At 48.7% G+C, this 26,361-nt stretch overlaps 2 protein-coding genes and 1 long non-coding RNA gene across 6 annotated transcripts in view; 2 read left to right on the forward strand and 1 right to left on the reverse strand.

The window, feature by feature from the left end:
- NOS1AP (nitric oxide synthase 1 adaptor protein) overlaps positions 1-6,734 on the reverse strand; it is a 288,491-nt gene extending 281,757 nt beyond the window's left edge. The window contains exon 1 of the mRNA XM_078078430.1: positions 6,543-6,734. The gene's annotated coding sequence lies outside the window, so the exon portion shown is untranslated. The remainder of the gene's footprint in view (positions 1-6,542) is intronic.
- An 84-nt stretch (positions 6,735-6,818) lies between these two features.
- LOC118542917 (uncharacterized) lies at positions 6,819-16,184 on the forward strand. The gene is made up of 6 exons (XR_013449986.1): positions 6,819-6,956; positions 8,102-8,201; positions 13,765-13,831; positions 14,161-14,344; positions 15,349-15,491; positions 16,049-16,184. It is a non-coding gene; the product is annotated as an uncharacterized LOC118542917 (long non-coding RNA).
- A 4,558-nt stretch (positions 16,185-20,742) lies between these two features.
- The window catches only part of OLFML2B (olfactomedin like 2B), a 36,323-nt gene continuing 30,704 nt past the window's right edge, over positions 20,743-26,361 (forward strand). For 2 of the 4 annotated variants that reach the window (XM_036103522.2, XM_036103523.2), the window contains exons 1-3: positions 20,744-21,162; positions 23,774-24,037; positions 25,872-25,979. In XM_036103522.2, the coding sequence (XP_035959415.1) occupies positions 20,986-21,162; positions 23,774-24,037; positions 25,872-25,979 (549 nt within the window). In that variant the 5' untranslated portion in view covers positions 20,744-20,985. Of the gene's footprint in view, positions 21,163-23,773; positions 24,038-25,871; positions 25,980-26,361 lie in introns of all 4 variants that reach the window. The other 2 variants (XM_036103524.2, XM_036103525.2) reach the window with 2 other exon arrangements.

The raw sequence follows: 26,361 nt of genomic DNA on the forward strand, positions 1-26,361 counted from the left end.
CTATGCAAAAGCCTGGGACATCAGAGTTTTGAAATATAATTAATTATATTTTCTAATACACATTTAACTAAGACAACTGTTAAAATAAGAATGTCTTCCCATTTGTCACTTAAGATTATCAGACACAGTGGTATGCCTACCAACTTGGGAAATACTCTCATAGTGGGAAAAGCACTATAATTGGAGGCGAAATACCTAAATTCAAATCATGGTTCTGCCCCTGAGCAGTTATTTGACCTCGAAAAGTTACTTAACATCTGAGCTTCAATTTCATTTTTGAAAGGAAGACATGCAAAAAAAAAAAAAAAAAAGTGTATTTGGAGATCATTATTATCATCATATAACCAAATACTGCCACATCCAAGACCTGTGTTTGCATTTGCATTTGTGTCAAGAGGAGTCCAATGCAATTACAGTGACTAAAACTGTTTGAACGGTAGTTCAACTAGAGAAAAATGGGGCAAGAACTGAGTCCCAGGGCACAGGCATGCTGAACTCAAAATAACTGCACTTTAGGTATCAACACTCTACTTTGGGAGTTTTACTTCTTTAAAAATATGACTAATGCTTCATACCAAGGGAAGACTAGATGATGTTGCAGCATGAATTATCATCACAGAAGAAAAGTTTTGTCCTTAAACTATTAGAAGAATTCAGGAGTGCCTGGCTGGCTCAGCCAGTAGAGTGAGCGACTCTTGATCTCGGGGTCATGAGTTTGACCCCACATTGGGTGCATAGAGATTTCTTTAAAAAAAAAAATTTATTAGAAGAATTTAACATGGTAGCAGCAACAGTCATGGGTCAATTATTGTTTGGACATTAGAACATATCAGACTTTATTGCAACAATGCTCTCACTGAGGGGATCACTGGGTGACAATGCAATCATCAACACAGATGTAGATGTGAGCCCAGTTCTAGAATACCCTTAAGTCTGACTTATAAAAAACTTTCAAAATAAAAATGCAAGATTAAAAAATTATGACAGAAAGATATAAATATGAGATTTTTCCTTATTATGACATCAGACAATCATAATGTCAGATTTATCCTCATCTTACTCTTACATCTACACAATATATAGGATGTTTTGATAAGACATTTATGTATGAGTATATGTGGTTGATAAAATCACCAACAGAGGGAAGAAGTAGGCTAATTATGTGACCAAGAAAAAGAAAATTAGTGTAGAAAATCACAATTAGATATCAGATTTTCTTTTTTTTTTTTTTAAAGATTTTATTTATTTATTTGACAGAGAGAGAGCGTGAGAGAGGGAACACAAGCAGGGGGAGTGGGAGAGGGAGAAGCAGGACCCTGGGATCATGACCTGAGCCGGAGGCAGACGCCTAACCAACTGAGCCACCCAGGCGCCCCTAGATACCAGATTTTCAAGACAGTGTCCATTAAAAGTAGACAATCTTCTTCTTTATTTTGGTAGGAGTTTGCTGATTCATTCTTGGCCCTTAAAAGATAATACATGATTATAGCCCAAGAATGGGAAGCATCTCCCATTCATACAGCGGTAACTAATAAAGCTCTAGGCTTATTCACCAAAGCCTTGTGCAGACCCATTCTGTGAGTTAGCATCAGGAACAGAACATCCTCATTCATTTTGGCTTTAGCAAAAAGGACTTGTACTTTGCCCTATAATAAAGTGTTCAGAAGTTGGGAAGTTCCATGTATGATTCACCAAGCTCCAACTCCTCCTCTCTGGAAACTTCTGGTAGTAATATGGCCACAAGAGTTCTAAACATGGTACTCAAAGGCCACATTCACAGATAGAAAAGGGATTGTCTCTCCTAGTGTGTCCTCCGTAGGAGTGAGAATAACTTTTCCCAGAAAAATCTTAGTAGTGCCCACCACATTTCATTGGCTGGAACTGTGCCACATGCTCATCCCTAAGTAAGTAACTGGCAATGGACATGGGACTAATCTGAGTGGCTTAAGCCAATCAAGACTGAACCCTGAGCAGGGGATAGGGTTACCTTCTGACGAGTCGCTTGGGTAAGAGATGGATCACTGTGGAAAAAAGGGAAGGAAAAAAGGAACGGAAATAGGCATAAATATATAAACAAATAAACCATGTCTTCCATTCACTAAAATGCCTGAACTGGGCATGAAAAGAATAGTTGGCCAGTTTAGCTCTCTAGAGATTTAACTGGATTATTTTTCACACCTGGGGAGGTTGTCTACTTTCCAATAATCAAGTAATTTATTGATTATTTTTATAATTCCATTTAATCTCTACTTTGGGTTTATTAGCTGTACTGGTTTTGAATAGTGTCCCCCAAAATTCATGTTCACTGGAACATCAGAATGCGACCTTATTCGGAAATAGGGTCTTTGCAGCTATAGTTCATATAAGGTGTTACTGGGTGAAGATGGGTCTTAATCCATTGACTGGTGTCCTTATAAGAAGAGAAAGCAGAGACACACAGACACAGGAGAACACCAAATGAGGCAGGCAGGGATTGAAGTGATATGTCTACAAACCAACAATGCCAACAAGTGCCCGCAACCACCAGAAGCTAGAAAGAGGCAAGAAAGGATTTTCCCCTAAAGCCTTCAGTCACCTTAGCCTGGCCGACACCTTGAATTCAGACTTCTAGTCTCTAGAAGTGTGAGAGAATAATTTTGGCTGTTTTAAGCCATTTAGTTTGTAATAGTTTGCTATGGTAGCCCTAGGAAACTAAAACATTAGCTATATACCTCTTAATCTTATTTGGAGGGGGTTGCTTTAGAGCTTATATTTTTATTTTTATTTTTCAAGATTTTATTCATTTATTTGACAGAGAGAGAGACCGCAAGAGAGAGAACACAAGCAGGGGGAGTGGGAGAGGGAGAAGCAGGCCCCCCCGCGGAGCAAGGAGCCCGATGCGGGGCTCGATCCCAGGATCCTGGGATCAGGACCTGAGCTGAAGGCAGACGCTTAACGACTGAGCCACCCAGGCGCCCCTTAGAGTTTATAATATTTTTAATTCATCACCGTTTACTTCCAAATATTATACAATCTCAGGTATAATATAAGAAACAACAGTATATTTAAATTTCCCCTCCCATCCTTTATGCATCCTTTATGCTATTCTACTTAATGTTATAAGCCTCAGAATACACTGTTTTTTGGAAGTTTTTGCTTTAAACAATTACATTTAAACATATTTTTTTAAAAGATTTTATTTATTTATTTGACAGAGAGAGAGGACAAGCAGGGGGAGCGGCAGGGAGAGGGAGGAAACACGCTCCCTGCTGAGCAGGGAGGGAGAAGCAGGTTCCCCGCCAAGCAGAGAGCCCAACGTGGGGTTCGATCTCAGGACCCTGAGACCATTACCCGAGCCGAAGGCAGATGCTTAACCAACTGAGCCACCCAGGCGCCCCTAAACATATTTTTAAATTAGAAAAACTCTTATTTATTTATTTACTTACTTATCATTTCCTGATTACTTATTTCCTTTTTGTATATCTGCCTTTCCATCTGGTATTGTTTTTCTTCAGTCTGAAGAGCTTCCTTCAGCGTTTATTTTAATGCAGGTCGGCTGGTGACAACTTTTCTCAGCTTCTGATTCTCTAAAGATGTCTTGATTTTGCCTTCATCTTTGAAGAGTATTTTTGCCAGATATAGAATTCTAGGTTGATAGGCTCTTCTTTTTAAAGTTTCAGCACTTTGAGGCACGCCTGGGTGGCTCAGCTGGTTAAGCATCTGACTCTTGTTTTCTGCCCCAGTCAAGATCTCATGATCTTGATCCTGGGATCAAGCCCTGCAATGCGCTTGAGATTCTCTCTCTCCCTCTCCTTCCCGCCCACTCCCTGCTCTCTCTCTGTCTCTGTCTCTGTCTCTGGAATAAATAAATAAATATTTAAAAATAAATAAATAAATTTCAGCACTTGAAAGAGTGCTTTCCATTGTCTCCTCCCTTGCATTTTTTCTGATAAGAATCAAGAAATTCTTACTTTTGCCTTGCTATATATAGTGTGCCTTTTTTTTTTTCTTCTGGTTGCTTCTAAGATTTTCTCCTTTCTACTGGTTTCCAGCAATTTAATGATTACATTCCTTTGTGTGGTTTTTGTGTGTGGGATGCGTGTATTTTACTTGGGATTTATTTAGTTCCTTAGATAATTAGGTTTGTAGTTTTTATCAAAATGGAAGTTTTTCAGTTCCTGTGTTTTGAAATATTTTTCTTCTCCACCCTATGACTCCAATTACACAAAATAGGCCACTTGAAATTATCCCACAGGTCACTGTGGCTACTTGTGTTTTTTCCCAGCTTTTCCCCCTCTGAGGTTCAATTTAGATCATTCCTGTTGCTATCTTCAAGTTTACAGATCTCTTTTTCTATAATTTCTAATATTCTAAGTCCATTCAGTGAATGTATTTTTCAGCTCTAGAGAGTCCACTTGATTCTTTTATGTCTTTCATTTTTCTTCTTATATTCGTATTTTACATTAAACTTTTTTTTTTAAGATTTTACTTTTAAATAATCTCTACACCAAACATGGGACTCTAATTCACAACCGCGAGATCAAGAGTCACATGCTTTAAGACTGAGCCAGCCAGGTGCTCCCATATTACACCTTCTTAAGGCTTGCTTCATTTGTTTGTTTGTTGTTTGGGATAATCTATGTATTTTTCCATTAAATCTTAAACATATACATATATATATGTATTTTTTAAAAGATTTTATTTATTTATTTGACAGAGAGAGAGAGGACGAGCAGGGGGAACTGCAGAGGGAGAAGGAGAAGTAGGCTCCCTGCTGAGCAGGGAGCCCAATATGGGGCTCGATCCCAGGACCCTGGGATCATGACCTGAGCCGAAGGCAGACACTTAACCAACTGAGCCACCCAGGTGCCCCTGAACATATATTTTTTTAAAGATTTATTTTTAAGTAATCTCTACACCCAATGTGGGCTTGAAACTCATGATCCCGAGATCAAGAGTGGCACGCTCTACCACCTGAGCCAGCCAGGTGACCCATGCCTTTTTTTTTTTTTTTAAGAAAGTTTAATTTTGTGTTCAGGTGCAGTTATTTTCAGACCACCTTGAATCTTTTGAGAATTGTTTTTAAGCTTTTTTAGGGTAGACTTTGAATAGGTTTTACTCAGGGGTATTGAGAGGTTTTTTTCCTCTGACACCAACCAATTCTGATGTCAACTTGACGTCCGACAATGCTATTCAATTCTGTCACTAACTAGCTGGAGATGGTGTCAGACTCCACAGGTTTCACGGCTCAGTCCCACCAGAATGTCCTTGCTCCTGACGCCAGCAGTAAGGATTGGGTCCTGAGGGTACCCACCCTTCTGTTCAACTTGGCTCCAAAGTCAGAGGTTCCCACACCTCCCCCCTTCAGATTCCATAATTTGCTAGACTAGACACAAAACTCTGGAAAGCACCTTACTCACTATTAGTGGTTTATTATAAAGATATAAGTCAGGAACAGCCAGATGGTAGAGATGCAGAGGGAGAGGTACAGGGCCCAGTGGGGGAGGGAGGCACACCACCCTCCCAGCACATTGATATGTTCACCAACCCCGAAGCTCTTGAAACCCCATTGTTTAGGGGTTTTTATGGAAGTTTCATTATGTAGGCACAGCTGATTAAATCACTGGTCATTGGTGACTTACTTAATAATCTCCAGTCCATTTCCCTTCCCCAGAGGTTGGGCAGTGGGACTAAAAGTCCTAAGCTTCCAATCAAGGCTTGATCTTTCTGGCAACCAGCCCTCATCCTGAAGCTGTCTAGGGGCTTGTCAATAGGCACCTCATTAGAACAAAAGGCGCTCTATTACCCTTATCACTCAGGAAATTCCAATGGTTTTAGGAGCTCTGGGCTAGGAACCAGGGACAAAGACCAAGTATTTTTCTATGATACCACAAGTATGCTGGTAACCGTTTACCAATGCTCTAGGGGAAAATAAAAGCCTGATTTGTAGTGTATGTCATGTACGCTGATTTCCTTGGTGTAAATATTCCATAATGGCGGATGTCCAGTCACCCATACAATGTCCCTGAAGGTGTAGCTGGGAAGAGATGTGCACGATTGGCTCTCAAAAACGATGTGAGCCCGCTGCAACATGACACTGCCTTTACTCTGGTCCCATGTAGCCCTAAAACAAAAGCATAACAATCTTGGGATCTCTACTGAACGCATGGGTGTTGGAAGAGGTCCTCCACTCTGAACGGTGAGAAATTGAACATCTGCCCATCCTATGGGAGCTCTGAGAATTGCTCATCATATATTTCCAGTCACTGCTCCTTCTCTCAGAATTTTATTTGCATAGGCTCCATGGAGTTTTATTCTACACACGTACAGCTCAGTGTTCAGCCGCGGTTTCCAGAGGAAACCTTAAGATTTCTGAATCGTTCTCTTTTTATCTCCCTTTTCTCTGGTACTCTGCTTTGCATATCTGCACCACCTTCACCTGCCTGAACTCTGTCTCCTCAGCTCGGTGAGACTGCGGGGATCTTCTTGGGTTTCCCACCTCTGCACCACGTTCTAGAAAGTGCCTCCAGGCAGGAAACTGTGTTAATAATTGTAGGACTCACCTTGCTTGCTTCCTTTCTCTCAGGGATCACAGTTCCATGCTGCCTGGTGCGCCATGACCTCAGCAGTTGCTTCTTACACTTCGTCCAATTTTTGGGGTTCTCTACATTGGGAGCGCAAGTCTGCTGTCCGTTACCCCGTTCCTGCCAGGAGAGGGAATCATCCTCCTATTGCCACTTAAGTAGGGCAGGTTCCTACATTTTGGATCTCATGTTTTCCTTTTAGAGAAAAGGAGCTTCCCTTAGTTCTGCTTTGATGGAAACCATCAGCCTCCCACTCTTGCTTTACCAACTGGATTGCCCGCCCACCCCGAAACGAGAGTCTTGTGAAGCCAGTATTCTGGAAGAGGCACTGTTCCTCCGGCTGTCCAACCAGAGCACAACCACCTCAGCGACAGACCTAAATTGGATCCTCAGGTACCACCGGGACCAGCATTATCCATAACAATATTGGGAGGAGGGCTTTACCTCAGGAGATTACGAAACCAGCACGAGGACTAATTCCAAGTAACTGAACTCAGCTCAGCAAATGAGGGTGAAGGACGACTTGTTACAATTAGTTAGGCATAAAATAACAATCGCTTAACATTTGCCTTTTTATGTATTAACTTCAACATTTTCCTTATAAAGAAAGTGGAAAAATCGTTAGCCAAGCATGCCTAAGAGGCTTGGGTCTATTCTGGAACAATTTCAATTTCCCTTATTTATTTATTTTTATTTATTTATTTATTTATTTATTTATTTATTTATTTATTTATGAGAGAGAGAGAGCGCGAGAGAGCGAGCACAAGCAGGGGGAGGGGCAGAGAGAGAGGGAGAGGGAGAGAATCTTCAGCGGGCTAAGCTCAGCGCAGAGCCTAATGGGGGGCTTGATCTCAGAATCCTGAGATCACAACCTGAGCTGAAATCAGGAGTCGGACACTTAACCGACTGAGTCACCCGGGCGCCCCTCGATTTCCCTTTTTTAGCAGCGCTGTCTAGCCTGGCTGATCCTCTTCTGAGTGTCCCATGCTGTTCTTGCTCTACATGAGTCTGGGCAGGACACCTCTTTATCAGCGCCTTTCCTGCCAGAGGCACAACTATCATTTAGCCTCTGTCTAAAGTTGCTCATTTCTACTTTGAATGTCAGGGTCGTTAACAACCAAAACAGTAATGATACGTTTCTTTCTTCCAACGGGCTCTGCCAATGCCCCCCCGTGGTTACCTGTCATCATGGAACGGCCTGTCTTCTTACTGGTGTGGTGTATTACTTTCCTGTGGCTTCTGTAACAAATCACCCCAAACTTGGTGGCTTAGCACAACAGGAATTTAGTCTCTCACAGCTCTGGAGACCAGATGTCCGAAATCAGTTTCACTGGACCCACATCAAGGTGTTGAGAAGGCTGCACCCCCTCCAGAGGCTCCAGGGGAGAATCTGTTCCCTGTCTCTTTCAACTTTTAGTGGATGCTGGTATTCCTTGCCTTTCTCCGATTTTCAAAGTCCGCAACTTTAAATCTCTCTCTGCTCCTCCTCTCTTTCTCCTCTGTGTGTATCAATTCTTCCTCTGCCTCTCTCCCACAAGGACATTTGAGATGGCGTTTGGGGCCCACTTGGATAATCCAGGATAATCTCCTCAACCCAAGATCCTTGAAAACATCTCAAAAGCTCTTTTTCCAAATAAGGTAACACTTACAGTTTCCAGGGATGAAGATGTAAAGGGGGAGGGACATCTTCAGTCTACCACCTGGGGAGTTCATGTCTTTGTATAGTCCTTTGTTACTGCTGAATTTTGTGAGCCTAGTCTTCTGGCTGTGGCACTTTGGGGACAACATCTAGATAAAGAGAATCCTAGAAAAAAATGAACTGAGGAGGAATATGGCTGCTATGGGCCCCTGTGTAACATTATTAAATTAAATACCCTTTCTGTCTGTAGTAATTAAAGATCTTTCTTTCATCCGCTTTGGACTCACTCTAGTCAAGGTTACCCTATGTCTATAAGAAGTCCAGTGACATAGCCCAGAGAGTGTTTAGGGGACACACTATCTCCATTTGTTACATGATCTTCATATATTCTAGAATAGCACAGTCTCTTAGCCTCAAGAGTGCCTAGACCTGAAACGCAATACTCACAGCCACACTTAGTTACCTGAGAGTTTAAGTGGGGAGGAAAAAATAGAAAACGCAAAAAGAAACATTCTGGGTCACAGACAGATTGAAAGAGAGGAAAAAATAATAAAGAAGTGAAAATAAAGGGGGGAAATAGCCTCATTTTGAGAGAAAAAGTCAACCAACAAATTAGCAAGCATTTAATGAGCAACCAAAATACACAGAATGTACTAGACCCCTGTTGAGGGAAAAAAAACAAGTATAACATCATCCATGCCATCAGAGGGTCTCCCATCTAAGAAAACAGAGATGAACTTATGAGCCCCAAAGACGCAGTGACAAGAAGGGGCAAGATACATAAAATCAGCCCAAGTCAAACTGATAGACCTTGGCGACAGATGGGTTGTGGGAGCAGAGAGAGAAGAAAGCATTGTCGAGGACCCATGACCTTGTCAGTGACCGATGGCCATGATGTTTGCAGTCCGGTCCCAGGGGAGCCGGGGGAGGAGGAGCAGCTGGTTTGAGGATGGAGACTAGAAATTGCTGTGTTTGAAGAGGGACACCAGACAGCAGGTGTCACTCTACTCCCAGGCTGAACATCACAAAGCTGCCACTGAGCTACTAGAGGACCATAAAAAGCTGTGACCTTCTGTGGCCACCCCCTGGCCTGGGTTCCTGTCCCGACTTGGTCTCCTGCAGGGCTGGTACAGAACCCAGCAAGCATCAGAGACTCACTGTGCCACAGACATCCGAGCTGCTGGTGGCTCCTGGGGGCTCTACGCCCTGAAATCCACCCCTGAGGATTTTAATCTTGGGGAAGGTAAGGCCTTAAACCTGAGGTCACAGGCTCACATGCCCTTGGAGTTACCAAGGATGGTATCAGGTGGAGAAGTGAGGTCTGTGCAAACTGGATTGTGTGCCCTCCCTAAAGACATTCAAATTCAGAAATTAACAAGCAATCACTGTGCGGGCCTAACTAAATACATCTTTGGCCAATCACCTTGCAACCTATGACTTAGGCCCTTCTCTCAAGGGGTATGTTGACGGATACCTGACAGCAAAGTCTTGGATGCGCAGGGAGATAAGGCTTCTGTAAACAATTTGTTTCTTTTCCCCATTCAAAGGGCTCCAAATGCCCAAGAGTTGGAGACACAGTGCCAGATGCTCAGGAAGGCCATGGTCCCGCTCTGTCCGCATGGAACCAGTGAACATGGGAGCATATTATCTGATTCAGGGCTCCCCAAACCTCAGACATTCGTGAAGGTCCCCACTTCATGGTTTTTGTCATATCACCTAGACTGACTTAACCCTTTTCTTTAAATAGATCTTAAATTAATTCACTTTTTTATTTAGACTCTTCCTTTTGACTTTCCTACGAAAGCCTGAATGCAGTTTGGTGTTTCAGAGTCCTGGCTTTGAATCAATAAGCCCCGAGTTCCAATCTAGACTCTGTGACCTTGTTCTAGTCACTTCCACTGTCTGAGTTTCTGTGTTCTCATCTCTACAATAGAGAGAACCACACCGGCCTCCCAGCAATGCCTTGAGAATTCGTGACAGTACATCTAAATCACCCGAGAAGTGGTGTTGCTGTGAACACTGCCCTCCCTGCTTGGCTTGTCCCCATCCCAGAGTGAGATGGTGGGAGATCTAGAGCCAGGACCTGCTGCCCGGGGCCAGGATGCATGCTCACAGTGAGTGACCCACTGCTGCCCAGACCAGCCAGCAAGCCCTGGGGCGGCCCTGAGGCTCATCACCCCTCTCCCACCTACCTTCAAGGTGCATGTGATGGTTATGCAACCACCATGTTATAATTTGAGGAAACCCTGGATGCACAGGTGTTGAGGAATGTGCCATGCAACGCACCGAATGTCTACCCTGCTCACCTCCTAAATATTGAACACTTTCTAGAGTGACGCATGGCCTTGCAGAGACACACAAAATGACTATTTTCTCTGGGCGGTGACATTCAAGCCAGCTGCATTTCAGAACACACTAGAGAAGGATCAATAAATCAAGCTGCTTGGACCGAGGAATCCAGAATGTTTGGGCTGCAAGAGACCAACCTGGAAACCACTCAGTCCAACCACTTCTATTGGCAGATGGGCAAAACTGAGGCCCAGGATTCCCTCGAGAGGTCATTGACTTCCGGCGTTCACACCCACCGCAGGAGCATTGGGACTGGGTGCCACGTCTCCTGATGGGACTTCTCACAGCCACAGCCAGTTGCTTTTCCATAGATGTGCCACTTGGCCTGCACGTGGTTGGGGAGCCTTGCATACGGAATTCCAGAAGGAGAGGTTGCGTGTGGGTGAGAAGCTGAAGTTGAGTTTTAAAGGTTAAATGTTGGAGCATGTGTGTTGGTTATGACGAACAGCATGAGCTTGGAGTCAGACAGACATGAGATCGAAGCTACCTTGCTACTAACTAGTTGTGCACTGTTGTCCTTGGGAAGGTCAGGGAATCTCCCTATCTCCGATTCCTCGCCTGCAGCCCGGGATTAACACCACGTACAGCACAGGATGGTTGTGAGGACAACATGAGATTTTTGCACCGGCCATAGTCGGTGCTCAAACCATCCTGAACCTCAGGGGGACACACATTTACACAGTATGGTCCCCCTGGAGTTATGCAAAGGCAGCCTGTCGCTGGACACACAATTCTAGGTCAGAAGGAAGTGAAGCTCAGACACTGAAAAATCTCCTGTGAAGGAATGAAAAACATGAACAGTGCACGGTTGTCCAGGAGCCACACTTACCACCGAGATAACAGCTCTGAGTGGCTTTCTCCTTGCAAGAATGGGAGGTGGGGCGCCTGGGTGGCTCAGTCGGTTAAGCGCCTGCCTTTGGCTCAGGTCATGATCCCGGGTTCGTGGGATCAAGTCCCTCATCGGGCTCCCTGCTCAGCAGGGGGTCTACTTCTCCTTCTCCCACTCCCCTGCTTGTGCTCTCTCTCTCTCTCTCTGACAAATAAATAAATAAATCTTAAAAAAAAAATAGAAGAAGAAGAAGAATGGGAGGAAAGCTGGGTGCTATCAATGGGTTGAAGGATGGTCAGGAATGATGGATGGATGGAGGAGGGGGTGGGGGAGCTCCAAGGTTAATTGAAACAAGCTTGAATTGGGTTTTCTTTCTTTCCTTCTTTCTTCTTCTTCTTCTTCTTCTTCTTCTTCTTCTTCTTCTTCTTCTTCTTCTTCTTCTTCCTCTTCTTTTTTTAAGAGATGGGGGAGGGTGGCGGGGGCAGAGGGAGAAGGAGAAAGAGAATTTCAAGCAGGCTCCACACTCAGCATGGAGCCTAATGCGGGGCTCGATCCCACGACCCTGAGATTATGACCTGAGCCGAAATCAAGAGTCAGATGCTTAACCGACTAAGGCACCCAGGCGCCCCGAATTGGGTTTTCAAATGGAAGAAAGTAATTATTTAGAGGAAGCGGGAGAAAGTCACGGGAGTTGGAACTCTGCGGCGATGCTGCTCTGTCCCAATCGCGTTGCTACTACTTTAGGTGTCTCTCTCCTTGGATGGGACGGTTGGCTCTCAGAGCACAGAGCTGGGTTTCCTCCTGTCTGGAGGGAGGGGTCTCTTGGGTTTTCCAGGGGACTCCGCATCAGGCCAGGGATGCCTGTGGCAGCCTCGCTCTGCTCACTGCCTAGCTCCGGGCTCTGCTGTCGGTCCTTCGCGAGAAGCCCTCCCTGACCCATCTGCACCCTCACCCCCAGCCCTATTCAAGGGTAGCTGCAGCCTCCAGCTGAGCCTGGGCTGTCCTGCCAACAACAGCAAGGGGGCCGCCAGCCGCCTCCAGAGCCCCGTGTCTGAGGACACACCGCAGGAGCTGCTCAAGCTTTAGAAAGTTACCTGTTCAGACGTTAGTCCCTGGAGCAAAGCAAACCCCCCAAAAAGGGAAAAACTGCTTACCTAAATCACTATCGCCGGGTAGAAGGAACAGAGATTAAAAAATGATAGTTTTCTTTCTCAGATAAGGAAATTGAGGCACAGAGTTTCTACTAAATTCCCATGGTGAATCAGAATCGGGAATAATAATATCCCAACATTTAATCCATGATGACCATGTTATCAGTCATTCAACATTTAATTTGCTCCTATTTGTGAGCATGGCAAGCAATGGGTCAGGTCTTTTTTTTTTTTTTAATTTTATTTATTTGACAGAGACAGAGACAGCCAGAGAGGGAACACAAGCAGGGGGAGTGGGAGAGGGAGAAGCAGGCTTCCCGCCGAGCAGGGAGCCCGATGCAGGGCTCGATCCCAGGACCCTAGGATCATGACCTGAGCCAAAGGCAGACGCTTAACGCCTGAGCCACCCCGGCGCCCCTTTTTATGTATCTCTGATCTCCACAACAACCTAGTGATATTAGAAAAGTAAGGTTTCGAAGAGAAAAACTTGCCCAGGATCACCCACCAGATAGGTAGCAGAATTAGTATTAACCCAGGTCTGTGCTTCTGAAGGCCCTACAAAGCTCAGGCTAGAATCACCTTTCCTGCTCCCAAGTAAACCTTCACCTTTGGATCCGTGTCTGGGTTTCCTCTCAATGCTAAAACGAAGACCTTTAATAAGCCACCTGTGATCTTTATATTCCTCATTATTTTTAGCTTTGGAATTGGGGGTGCGTTCATTCCTGTAAGGGTAAAGAAAGGAACATTGCTGAGCACATAGTAAGCAAAGGATGGTATTTATATGACCCCCATGTTAGAATGAAGAGACCAAGGCTCACAGATGGGAAGTGACTTGCCCTAGGTCACTCGTAAGTATGAAAAGGCCAGATTTCATAGCCCATCTGTCTGACCCCAAAGCCCAGGCTCCCCATGGCTCCAGGCTGCCTGATGAGGCTAGAATTAAATGCTGTTCATGCGCCCCAGTGAAGGGAAAAAAGCATCCTAAAGAGAACATGTATGGATTGAACATTTTCAGTGGCTATCCGACCACGTGACGTATCTACAACGAGCTCAGAGCTACGGGCTACCATTTAACCTGTTGCCCCGGATGGTGAGAAGTCACATCTGGACTAGTTTCATGCCAAGCTGGAAAAGATATCTATCTCCTAGGGATGTGGACACACAGAAGAGTTGCCTAGGATATTCCTAGATACTAATTTGGATTCTCTCTCTCTCTCTCTCTCTTTTATGCAGGATAATTTGGATTGTCTCTTATAAGGAGATATTTTTGCTTTTCTATAAGATGATGAATTTATGTTAAGTAAGTTTCTACAAAGTGACCTACCCCCCTCCACACTCACCTTCTGTGACTAGTTCAGGATTGGGCACCTGATCTATGTTGGATGGGATCCCCTTCCCTGGGCGTTTGGAGTTGGCCCGAGAAGGAGAAAGCCTTACTTTCTTCAAGTACCTAGGGCCTGGGCACCTTCTGTCTATTGTATGGACCCCAGTGACACCGAAGCCTTGGGTTCTGTGAGATACCCCTAGATCCTTATAATCAGTCTCCTTCCCCACCCCTTTCCTTTGCTTTGTTACTTACAACTAAAGATTCTTACTAATATCCCCTCCTTCTGTCACCCCCATATCCAGAGAGTCTCCAAGCCCCATTGTTCTCGCACCTGCCCCTTCTCTCTGCTTCACTACCTGGATCAGAGCCTTCCCATCTCATACTGTATTTCCACATCAGCCTCCCAATGGGCCTCCCTACTTCAGTCGGACCCTCCAGTCCATTCTCAACACTGCAGCGGCTGTGACCATCTACTGGAACTCGAGGGTAATTATTCCACTCCCTTGCTTTTGACAGTCCTGGTGTCTCCCTGTCTCCCCACAGCCTTCGACTTCAAATCCAGACTCCCAGCATAGTGTAGAGGCCTCTTGTGGTCTGACCTCTAGTCCCGCCTCTCATACTTCTCCTCCTCTTCCTTCCCTGTAACCCCCGTGCTCCTGCTCTGATTGCATTCCCCAAGTTGGCATACTCCTCTCTGGGTCTCTATTGAACCAGCTTCTATTCATTCCTAATGATCAGGAACAAATTTGAGTCCTTAGACCTCATTTCTTTTTTTTTTTTAATTTATTTAAATTCAATTAACATCCAGTGTATTACTAGTTTCAGAGGTAGAGTTCAGTAATTCATCAGTTTTATACAACACCCAGTGCTCCTTACATCACGTGCTCCCCTTAATGCCCATCCCCCATTTACCCCAGCCCTCCACCCACCTCCAGCAACCCTCAATTTGTTTCTTTTTTTTTTTAAAGATTTTATTTATTTATTCGACAGATAGAGAGCACAAGTAGGCAGAGTGGCAGGCAGAAGGAGAGGGAGAAGCAGGCTCTCTGCTGAGCAGGGAGCCGGACGTGGGGCTCGATCCCAGGACCCCAGGATCATGACCTGAGTTGAAGGCAGCTGCTTAACCGACTGAGCCACCCAGGCGCCCCCCTCAATTTGTTTCTTATGATTAAGAGTCTCTTATGGTTTGTCTCCCTCTCTGGTTTCATCTTGCCTTAGACCTCATTTCTAGTATAACAGGTGGTAAAGCATGGACCAGGCCTTCCCTTTCTCCATGTCCCCCTCTCCAGGGTTGTCCCATAACAAGTCTTTTTAACTTCCCAGTGTCTTTCCTGTTACTTCCCTAGCAAAATCTGTTACCAGTTATTTATTTCCTATTATAGACTTAAAGCAATGAGTTACCTCTATGGGGAATATTTGCCTGTAAAAGCTCCCCACTGAAGCTGAATTATTATTATTATTATTATTATTGTTATTGTTATTATTTTAAGAAGGCTCCATACCCAGTGTGGAGACCAACGCAGGGCTTGAACGCACAGCTCTGAGATCAAGACCTGAGCTGAGATCATGAGTCGGACAGGTAACCGCCTGAGCCCCCAGGCGCCCCGAAGCAGAACTACGACAGTGACATCAGGTGTCTGTGAGAGGCAGGGGAGGCGTGTGAACGCTCGGAGAAGGCACCCTGCACCACACACATAGTCTGTGTCAGAACCGCTCTATTTGTGAGCCTGGAGGACTCAGAACTAGGGAGGAGAGGGAGGGAGGAGGAGAGAGGGGGAGGACGGGGGATGAGAGAAGGCAGGAGAGATCACGGTGGGTAGGAAGCCAGGGGCTGTCTGTCTGCAGTGTTCCTGACTTGTCCTGGTTGGGGGGTGTGCCTGCATGATTCTCGGGGGTGGGGGTCCATTCACAGGGACTCTGATGGGAGTGGTATCCCCTGGAGTTGGGCCATGGAGCAGCGCTGGGAAATCCCGTGGGGAGGCAAAGGGCCCGTGTCACCCATCCCTCTCCCTGGGTCACCACAAGTCACAGAAGGCAGGGGTGCTCCCCTCTGAGTCAGAGCAGTGACCCATCCAGCACAGGACGCGGGGTCAGGCAGGGCCACGCTGGGAGGCCAGGTGGTCTGCAAACGGAGAGCAGTGCCTCCTGCCGTCCTCTCTGCCTTCTACTCTTCACATCTCATCTCCACAGCTGACTACGGCATCTCATCTCATCTACGGCTGTTCATCTCATCTCCACAGCTGACTACGGCACTCTCCTCCTGGCCCGAACCCTCTCGTGACTCCTCCCTGCCTACAAGACACGCTCCCATCTTTCCCGCAGTGAAGAAAACCATTTTTCCTTACTAAAATATCTTGAGGGGGAGAAAAGCTCCTTTGTGTGCTTCCTCAGGATCGCACATTTATAATCTTTAGAATAGGAGCCCCCAAAGGCAGAGGTCTTGTCTTCTTCGTCTTCATGTGTCCCTCGGGACACAGAGCACCTGACTCCTAACACGTGTGCCATAATGAGTTAAACGGAATTAAAGAAGAGAGAAACCGTCGAAGATCAAAGACAAAATCAGAAGCCAAGAAAGCAGCAAAGCAGGGTGAACGGGGGGAAAAGACCTCATTTTCAGCCGGGCTTTCCATCATCTCCTTCCAGCATTTTATGGCAGCTCCCTGGCAGGGCTCCCACACCGCAGTGAGCCAGGGCAGGGGGATGGCAGAATGATGTTGCCCGTGGGATTTTGCGCTGCCCTTTGATGCTGCTGCTGTGTGGGGCAGGTGCCTTTGCTAAATTACCCACTAAGGTGGCAGGTCACTTATAGCCACCCCAGCCCCACCTGGCAAATGAAGCCTTGGTTTTCTGCAGGCAGACATTTCAGAGCAAAGCCAAGAGCCTCCCAGATAAACTGGAAAACAGATGCTTTTGCCAGAAGTGAAGTTGGCTGGGGAGGCCTGGTGGATGCAGCAGCTGAGGGATCCCCAGCACCCGGCAACCTGCTGGCTGGTAAAGGCCCTGGGTCTCAGGTGGCTGAAGTGGCACGTTCGGGGCTTTCTAAGACCCTGTTCTCTGAACATTTGTACGAGAAGCATGTCCATTTTCGAGCCTGCTTTCTCATTTGCAGAAGGGGGCGACACTACCTGCCTAAGGGGTATTTTGAACATCAAATCATGCCTGGTGCAGGGTAAACACTCTGTACAGAGTAGCCATCATACATCTCATTGTCTCAATGCCTCAATGATTTCATCTGTTAAATGGGGAGAGCAATACCTATTTTGCACCAATATGCGAAGGATCAAGTGAAGTAGAATCTAGGTGCTGAGCAAAGGATGCGAGGAATTTATAGTACGTCAGCTTGGATGTTCTAAAGCCAAACCGAGCTCTCTGTAGGATCTTCAGATCAGGCGATCAGACCGGCAGGTGGGAGGATGCCACGGGCAGTGCATCTTGGTTTCTGAAAGGTAGGTGATAAAAGTCTCTCGAGAAATGCTTGTAGACATGCTGAAGACGTGGAGGGTAGACACGAACACCTCTGACTACTTGAACAAGCACACACCAAAAGGGTTAATAGCAATAAGGAAATACTTTTCCCATTCTGGGCCTAGCACTCTAGAATCTGGCCCTATTCGAATGAATATGACTTATTAAAATTAATGATTTGAATTAAGACAGAAACCATGCTTATTTAATTTGGAAAACTTGGACAAGGGCAAAAGCAGCAATATTTCAACAGGATGAAAAGATGGGCCAAAAGCATCATAATAATCAGTGGGGAAAAAATGTAAAGGCCTGTACTTGGATTAAAAAAAAAAGGAAGAAAAAGAATATAGCTGGAAAGCACAGGATGGAGGAAACCAGTATAAATTCATGTTAAAAAAAAAGGAAAAAACTACATTAAAAAAAACAAATTAATGTGAATCATTGGTGCAATGTAAATGCCAAAAAAGCAAAGTCAATCTTGGGCTACATTAATAAAATAACAGTGGTTGGAAAAAGAGAAAAAATGGTTTCAATATGCCCTAACATCTACTCAAAACTGGGGCCTCTCTAGAGAAAAAGTAACCAGAATAATGGTAAGTCTGAAAGACCATGTGGTCTGAGAAACAGGTGAATAAAATGGAGATAGAAGGTGACAGTGGGTGTAGTTAGCTCGAGAAAGAGGAGATTTAGAAGGTACTTGATTTCTATCTTTAAGTGAAAGAAAAACTCTCTTTCTGGAAAGGTCTTAGACACGTTCTGTGTAGGACCATAGGACTGAACTTTAAAACAAAGTTTTAAAAGGAGACCTATTTCTTTCCTTTTTTTTTTTTTTTTAAAGATTTCATTCAATTAGAGAGAGAGTGAGAGAGAGAGAGCACAAACAGGGGAGGGGCAGAGGGAGAGGGAGAAGCAGGTTCCTGGCTGAGCAGGGAGCCCAACCTGGGGCTTGATCCCTGGATCATGACCTGGGCTGAAGGCAGATGCTTAACTGACTGAGACACCCACGCGCCCCGGAGATCTATTTCAGTTCAATAGGAGAAAGGCCTCATGGTCGTGAGAGGGCTGCCACTGCTCCAGGCACCATGACCACAATCAAACACAGGAAATGGGGGCACCAGAAAGCTCCTCTCTCTTATTTGTTTCCTTTATCAGGAGGCAAAATATCTTTTCTAGACTCTGCAGATTTATTTTATTCTATTGGCCAGAACTGAATCACGTGGCTGCCCCTAGCTGCAAGAGAGACTGGGGACTTGGAAGGTCTGGTAGAAGAGAATGGCAAAGGGGTAAGCTAGGACTGCCTTCAACCACTTATGATGAAGTAAAAAAGCCAATACCCTAAGAATAATAGATGGGAAAATGCAAAGAGCTTGGGTCCTTGATGACATCACTGAGCTGCTGAACTAAATGTAAAATGGCCAACTTCCAGTCTTCTTAGAGTGAGAGAAAAATAAATTCATATTTGATTAAGCCATTGTTGAGTTTCTGTTCCTTGCAGTCAGACACCCATTAGTGGATACAAAGATGGTCTTTATGTAAGTAGATGGGATATATCCAACGGGACTACTGTGGTTCCCATTCACCCAACCAGTTTGCCGGAGCGTCTCCTTGGTTCCAGGCACTGGAAATGTAACGGTGAACAGAACCAGACAAAAGCCCTGCCCTTGCGGACGTTACATTCCAGTGGAGAAGACAGGCATTGCTGAAGCCACCCAGAAAGTAGAAGAAAGATGGAATTCCCATAATTCCGTGAGGAAAGGGTTCAAGTTACCATGAGAGCATACTGCAGGGGAATCACCCTGGTGCTGGAGTCAGGAAAGGCTTCCCTGAGAAGTGTGCGCAGGTCTGAGATCTAAACATCCACTCTCAGGCTGCTGTCTCTGCCCACAGTGACGTCTCTTTATTGCCTACCTCCTGTTGACCTACCATCTGCTCTGTTGAAGCCTTCCCCTCATCCCATGAAGTCCTGCTCTTCCCGCTAGAAGGGACCTCTACCTCCTCTAATGCCCTTGGGAAATGCTCTCACCCGGACTTAAAATTTGAGCCCTGGTTCTGCTTAGCTCCTCCCTCCCACCCACTCCTGGAAAACTCGGATATGCTTATCTTCCCATTAAATACCTAGCAACCTAGCTTGTTGTCTTGCACTTAGCCAACATTCGACACTTATTTTAATTGGATTTAAAAACGATATTTTATAGATGTTTACTCCCATCTAGTTTCAGAAACGATTCGATAACTCCCATAGAGTACTTTGCGTGTGTACGTGTGTGTTTGTGTGAGAGACATTTCCACAAGCCCAGACATCCAGAACCTTGGATTTTTGTTCAAGAACTGGATTAAAAAATAAACAAATAAAGCATATTAACAAAGACTATCATTATACGCGTGTCCATGATCATCATTTACATGAGCTGAAGTCTGCTTAGTTTATCACTGATTATTACAACGCTCCTCCCTTAGTGTGAGAGGCAAGATGTTCGTATCTCCCCAGATTCATAATAACACCTTTCCCATCTTTGAAGGGGTCTGGCTCTGCTCAATATTTTCTGGGTGACAGTTGTCCCGGAAGGCACAGTGTCTTTCCTCGGATTCACACATTATTAATCTTTACAGTAGGTTCATAAAAGGGGCACTAATTAAGGGACCCTGTAACATAATCGCACACCGTTCAAAGTGGACGCCCTCCTGGGGATTATCTAGCGACAGAGACTCTGAGACCCGTCCCAAAGCAGGAAGATAGTAGGAGCTGGTTCCTGGGACAGTCACTGGATTCTCGGGCAGTAGCTTCGCCCACGAGGACACGCAGAGCGTCGGAGATTCACAGCCACGGTCTTCGTACTTAATAGTTACACAGTCAGGACACACTCCGGCAGGGAGTTCAACAGCCGTCCTCTGGGTGGAGGTATTGCCAGCTTGTGCAGCTGCGGCCGGCCGGCGAGCCACCAGTGGCGCTAAGTTCAAAGCTGCCAGAGCTCTCGCCGCGAGCCGAGTCCGGGAACAGAGGCGCCGAGAGCAAAGCTCCTTCTCCCCCGGGTGCAATAAAAGGAGCACGCCGAGGAGAGGGGCTCGGGCCCGGAGCGAGCGCCCGGTGCCTGCCTCCAGCTCAGGGGGCGCGCGGCTCCCGGCCAGAACGGCACAGGGACCCCAATCTTCGGGGACGCCGCGCGGGGGCCGCAGCGGGTGGCGAGCGGGGCCGGGCGGGGCGGGCCGGTCCGGTCCGCGCGCCTCCGAGCCGCACTCCGGCCGCCCGCACAATGGAGGCCCCGCCCCTGCCCCTCCCCTCCCCTCCCCCTTCCTCGCTCGCTCCCTCCCTCCTCCCTCCGCGCCGCCCCGCCCCCGCCCCCCAGCGCCCCGCGCGCTCGGCCCCCCGCCTGCCACCTGAGCCCTCGCGCCGACGCCGCGCTCGCTCCCGGTGCCGCCGCCTCCCCGCCCCCCCACCCTGCGCCCCGCTCTCGGCCGGGGCCGCACAGTCGCGGCCGCTCGCGCCGGGGAGGACATGAGCCGGGGCTCGGGGGCGCACCCTCCTGCCGCGCTCAGCCGCGCCCAGCGTCAGCAGGCGCTCTGAGCGGCCACTCCCGGGCCGCGCCGCCCTCGCGCCTCAGTGCCAGCCCGCAGCCCCAGCCCGCAGCTCTCCCCCGGGCGCAGCCCCTCTGCCCGCGTCCCCCATGGCCAAGCCTCTGCTGCTGGTCGTCTGCGGCGCTCTGGTTGTGGCCGGGGTCCAGTGGGGGCCCAGCGTGCCCCCCGCCGGGACGAGCGAGCCCCCGGACGCGCCGACGGTGGCGCCCACGGAGGACGAGACGCTGCAGAACGAGGCGGACAACCAGGAGAACGTGTTGTCGCAGGTAGGCTGCGGGCCCCGGCCACCCCCGGCCCCGGGCGGGAGCGGGACGTGGCCCTCGCTGGAGCCTCGGCGGCCGCTGCGCCCCACTACCCGAGGCGTTTCTTCAGCGAAGGGACCGGGTCCTCCTCCCGGCGTCAGGGGGTCTTTCAAGGTTACCGAATCAGGAGAAAGGAGAGAAGGCAGGCAAGACTCCACACAGCTCCCTGAAAAGAGGGGTTTTTAAAAAAAAATCATCACCCAAACCCCTAGTCCCAGGGTTGTGAAAACCTGGCGGTCTCTTGCCTGTGTGGCTGTTCGTGGGAACTGGAACGTGACAACAGGCCGGCGTGTGGGACAGGAGGCTGATGGCTCTCCCCGGGGGTGGCACTTGACGGCCCAGAGTGAGATGCACACCAGGGAGGAGTGGGGTGAAGACAGAACAGCAGCAGGTGCCATGCCTGCCAGGTGGCCCCGCCCAGGGGGACCGGGACGAGACCCCCGTGTACTGGGGAGGCAGGGTGCAAATGCAGATCCGCTCACCTCTGGTGGATGGTCGGTGGGGCTGAGTGACAGCTGATGGTGATGGGCTTTGTGAAGTGTCCCTTTACAAAGGACTCCGCTTGACTCAACCTCGCACACCCTCGTTCCCGTTCTATTAGCAAAGGAGCCGTGGAACAGTAAGACTTGGAACAGCAGGAGTGCTCCGAGTGGGCAGGGCCAGGTGGGCTGACTGCTGCAGCCCAGGTGCCTGCAGGGGACAGCTGTCTGGAGTGTTCCGTGCAAGCGCTCCGGAGCCGGCCTGGTGATGTGTGGTGGGGGTTGCCATCAGCCTGAGGATGAGGGCTGGCTGAGGGAGGGTCCCCGTCGTGCTGCCTGCATCTCGCTAAGTCCTTGCACTGGCTCTTGTCTCCCTCCCGGAGGAAGAACAATCAGCTCCATTGTGGCGTTTATCAAACACTAGTCTCCTCACCCTTTTCCTTTGGAAGTTACGCTGATAGATGCCCTAGAGCCCGAAAACCTCGCACTCTCTCCTAAATCGAAAGGACATAAAAATCCTTCACAGTGGGGCTCTGGAGGGCCATGCACAAAAGTGTTCCTGAAACCCGAGTCTCGGAAAGGAAGGAATCCACCCAGGGTCCCAGTGCGGGCTTTGCAGGAATCTAGGCAGAGTTTCAGCGAGCAGACAGCCATGGTTTACTGTCTGTCAGCCCATAAAGACCAGCCGCTTCGGTCACCTTGTGCTGTAACTCCTACGTCCACTGATCCGTTCTGTAGTTGACAACAGCTCTAAAACAAATATTAGTGTTAGAAGAAACCCAACCTTTGCAAGAAAAACATTACTAGCCTTCTTCCCCCCGGACGGCATCCCAGGAACATTCCCACTCCGGGAATGTCCTGTGCCTGCCTGCCACCGTCATTAGTCAAAGGAAGGGAGCCCTTCTCCATGCCTAGAAAGGGAGAGCTCCGTGGCCCTGGGGCTGTAGGGTGTGTGGCTGGGGAGCTGGGGAGGAGCCTTTTCCCCCAGCAAGTGCCCAGCACCGTGGCTCCAGGAAGCCTGTCACTGCGTGCTTTCCCGCCTGGGGAGGCTGGCCCGGGGAGAGCTCAGAAGGAAATGTTTAGTGCTGTAGAAGCACCAGTACTGCCAGTGTGCTCTCCTGGCTTTGGCCTAGGGTTTGGGTTCAGAAGCCGTTTTAGGAGCCAAAGGAATCCTGAGGCTGAGGAAACCTTACTGAGTTCTGGGTCTGTCTCTTTTCTTCCAGTTCCCTTTTTCCAAATCGAAACCATCCTTCGGGGACGCCTGGGTGGCTCAGTAGGTGAAGCGTCTGCCTTCGACTCAGGTCATGATCCCAGGGTCCTGGGATCGAGTTCCGCATCGGGTTCCCTGCTCCACGGGGAGCCTGCTTCCTCCCTCTGCCTGCAGCTCCCCCTGCTTGTGCACGGTCTCTCTCTGCCTCTGACAAATAAATAAAATCTTAAAAAGTAAAGAAAGCATCCTTCGAGGGTCAGATCAAGTACCACGTCCTCCAGGAAGTCTTCTTGGCTGGAGCCACTCTGGCCAGTTTGAGCCCCGCTGCACTACATCACGTCGGGGTACTCGGCACTCTCTGCTTGGCATGGCTGTGGTCTGTATGGGTACTGCACCCCGCGCTCCTGCGAGTGGGCTCTCTGGCCCGTCTGCTTCCCTCCCTTAGCCCCTAGCACCGTCCCGAGTAGGCACCCCATGAGTGGTCCGTGAGGGGATGAGGCTAGAAGCAAGCAGCCTTCAAATTGGAATCTCAGTTTTGCCATCCTCCCTTCAGCCCTTGTCCTTTCCTTTTTAAATCTCAACCTGGGTTCTTGCAAAGGCAAGGGCTCATTTGTTTTTCCCTTGAAATGATGAAAGCCTCAGGCCCCCTGAGAAACACACAGCTTTCCAAGACAAATGAAGAGAACCGAACTCCTAAGCGCCTTCAAGGAGATTTCAGAGTCAGCAAACTGTGTTCCGATGACCTCTTCTCCCCGCCGTTCAGAGTGGTCTGAGGTCTCTGGCTAGTGCAGGACATCTGACATGGTGAAGGGAGAGCCTTTCTAGGAGCCGGGCCGATCCCTGTGTTTGCACACCCAACCCCTTCTCTCTCTGTCCCCGTGTCTAGTTGCTGGGAGACTATGACAAGGTCAAGGCTGTGTCTGAGGGCTCCAACTGTCAGTGCAAGTGTGTGGTGAGACCCCTGGGCAGAGATGCCTGCCAGAGGGTCAATGAGGGCACCTCCAGGAAGGAGGACTTCTACACCGTGGAAACCATCACCTCGGGCTCGTCCTGCAAGTGTGCGTGTGTGGCGCCCCCGTCGGCCCTCAATCCCTGTGAGGGTGACTTCAGGCTCCAGAAGCTGAGGGCGGCGGACAGCCAGGACTTGAAGGTAGGACCTGGGGTGGGGCGATGCCACGAGTGGGAGGGTGCCTTCAGGCCCTGGGGGTCCAGCAGAGCTGTTGCAGGGATTACAATCCCTGCCTTTGGGTAACTGGGACCTGGCTTAGCCTGTAAAGGTCAGGCCCTGGCCCCTAGCGTGCTGAGCGAGTGTCCGAGGCTGATCATCTGGCAAGCTGGTCATCTGCAGTCCCCATGTCTGAAAGGGACGCCGAGAGCAGAGTGTGCCTGCCTCTCTCCCTGTGGAGCCAGGGAGGCTGGGCCTGGGAGCAGCTGCTGGGCCTAGGGGCCAAAAAAACTCAGTGTTCTTCTCTGCAAGAGTTATTGTCACGATTTACTGTCAGCCCAGCACGCACCCCAGAGGCAAGAGACACAGGAGCGAGCCTGGCGGTCCTCAGCACAAGGGCTGGGGTGACCCAGGGCAGCAGAGGCCCGGGGCCTGTTGTAGGTCGGTATCGAACTGGGATCCCGGTCCCACAGGGTGGGGAAGCTCAGGCCTGCCCGAGGCCACTGCCCGGCTTGGCCGAGGGCTTCGTCCGATCTCGGCAGCTTGGGGTAGTGGCCTGGGCCTGGTCCTGCAGTCAGACCGCCTTGGGTTCAGATCTGCCGCCCCTTGTCGTCTGATCCGACTCAAGGCACCTAACTAACTTGCCTTACCTCAGTCTCCTTGCATAGGAAGTGAGAGTATAGCATCTACCTTGTAGGGGAGCTGAGGTGGTGGCTAGGGAGCGCTTAGCACACGCCTGACAGAGTCGGGGTCAGGAGCCACTGATCTCGCTCATGGATGACCACGCAAAGTGCCGCCACGGGGCCTGGCGCCTGCCACACGCCCGGTAGCTGGTGGTCATTGAGTGGGGTTCCGCAGTACAACGCTTTAACATCCTGTCCCAGGATTCAGCCCGCCTCACAGAACTGCAGCCCTGCCGCAGAACTAGTTTTGGGGCCGCCCCATTATGGGATTGTCTGGGTTCTGGGGGGCTTCTGGAACAATCTTCTATTAGGAGTCAGAAAATCTTCACAGTGCATGCTAACCAGATGCCGTCCTGTGGCTCTCACCCACGATCGAGCTGCCTTCCTCCGGTGGGGAGGAAGGAGGTCTCCGAAACACGAGGAGCTCATGCATGGACTTCCTCATTCCTCAGCACCCAGTAGCAAGGCCAGGGGATTCGTGTGGCCAGCAGACTCTTCGGGGACCGGTCCTCGGCAGGGAGGCTCGGGTCAAGCATCTCTCGTCGGCCTCTTTGCTGCACCCGGTGGGACCACCATCTTCACAGGCTACTGGCAGAAAGGCTGGGGCCCCGTGACAGCTTCTATCACCTCAGAGATGGGTCACTGGGCCTCCTTTGCCCCCGGGGTCAGTTTAACTTTTAGTGCTGAGGGAAGACCGTTGGTACGTTCCAGGCCTTCAGTAGACAATGAAGGTGAGTGTTCCAGAAGCACGTCCTCAGGGCATCGAGGTTCCGAAGCCATGTCGTTGAGTATGTAGAGATCACCTGCTGTGGGCCAGGTGCCGTGCTAGATACCTTGGGGAAACAAAGATGAGGCACTACTTTCAACTGACGAATACAAGTTCTGAACAGTTTGGTGAAGATTTTGGTGAAGAACAGTTTTACTTGTTCCTACAGGATTCTTCTGTTTCTCATCTGAGTATTCTGGTGGGCAGACTACCTCCCACCATTGTGCTGCTTATGTGCCCCCCCCCACAAACGCCAATTTCTAAGGCCACTTCCCTGTTGAGCCTCCGGCATGGGGGTCTGATAGGAAACATCTTGTCCTGGGTCTGTCACACCCCAGCCCTTGACTAACCCCCTACTCCTGTTTCCTAGCTTTCCACCATCATAGACATGCTGGAAGGAGCTTTCTATGGCCTGGATCTCCTGAAGCTGCATTCTGTCACTACCAAACTGGTGGGGCGGATGGATAAACTGGAGGAGGTAAGGAAGATTCTGGGTTTCCGTATCCTTTTTTTTTTTTTTAGGTTTTATTTATTTATTTCAGAGAGAGAGAGAGAGAGAGAGAGAGAGAGAGAGAGCGTGAGTGGGGGGAGGGGCAGAGGGAGAGGGAGAGACAGAATCCTTAAGCAGACTCCACGCTGAGCCCAGAGCCAGATGCAGGGCTCGATCCCAGGACCCTAAGATCATGACCTGAGCCGAAACCAAGAGTTGGATGCTTAACCGACTGAGCCACCCAGGCGCCCCTCTGTATCTTTCTCTTGATCAGGTCCAAAAATGTATCAAACTTCCCACAATATTTCCAGAAAGCATGTATTCTGACTAGACTTAACCTGTCTTGTTCTTTGGAAAGACAAAATATACG

Source organism: Halichoerus grypus, chromosome 7, assembly GCF_964656455.1.
Source record: "Halichoerus grypus chromosome 7, mHalGry1.hap1.1, whole genome shotgun sequence".
Lineage (NCBI taxonomy): Eukaryota > Metazoa > Chordata > Mammalia > Carnivora > Phocidae > Halichoerus > Halichoerus grypus.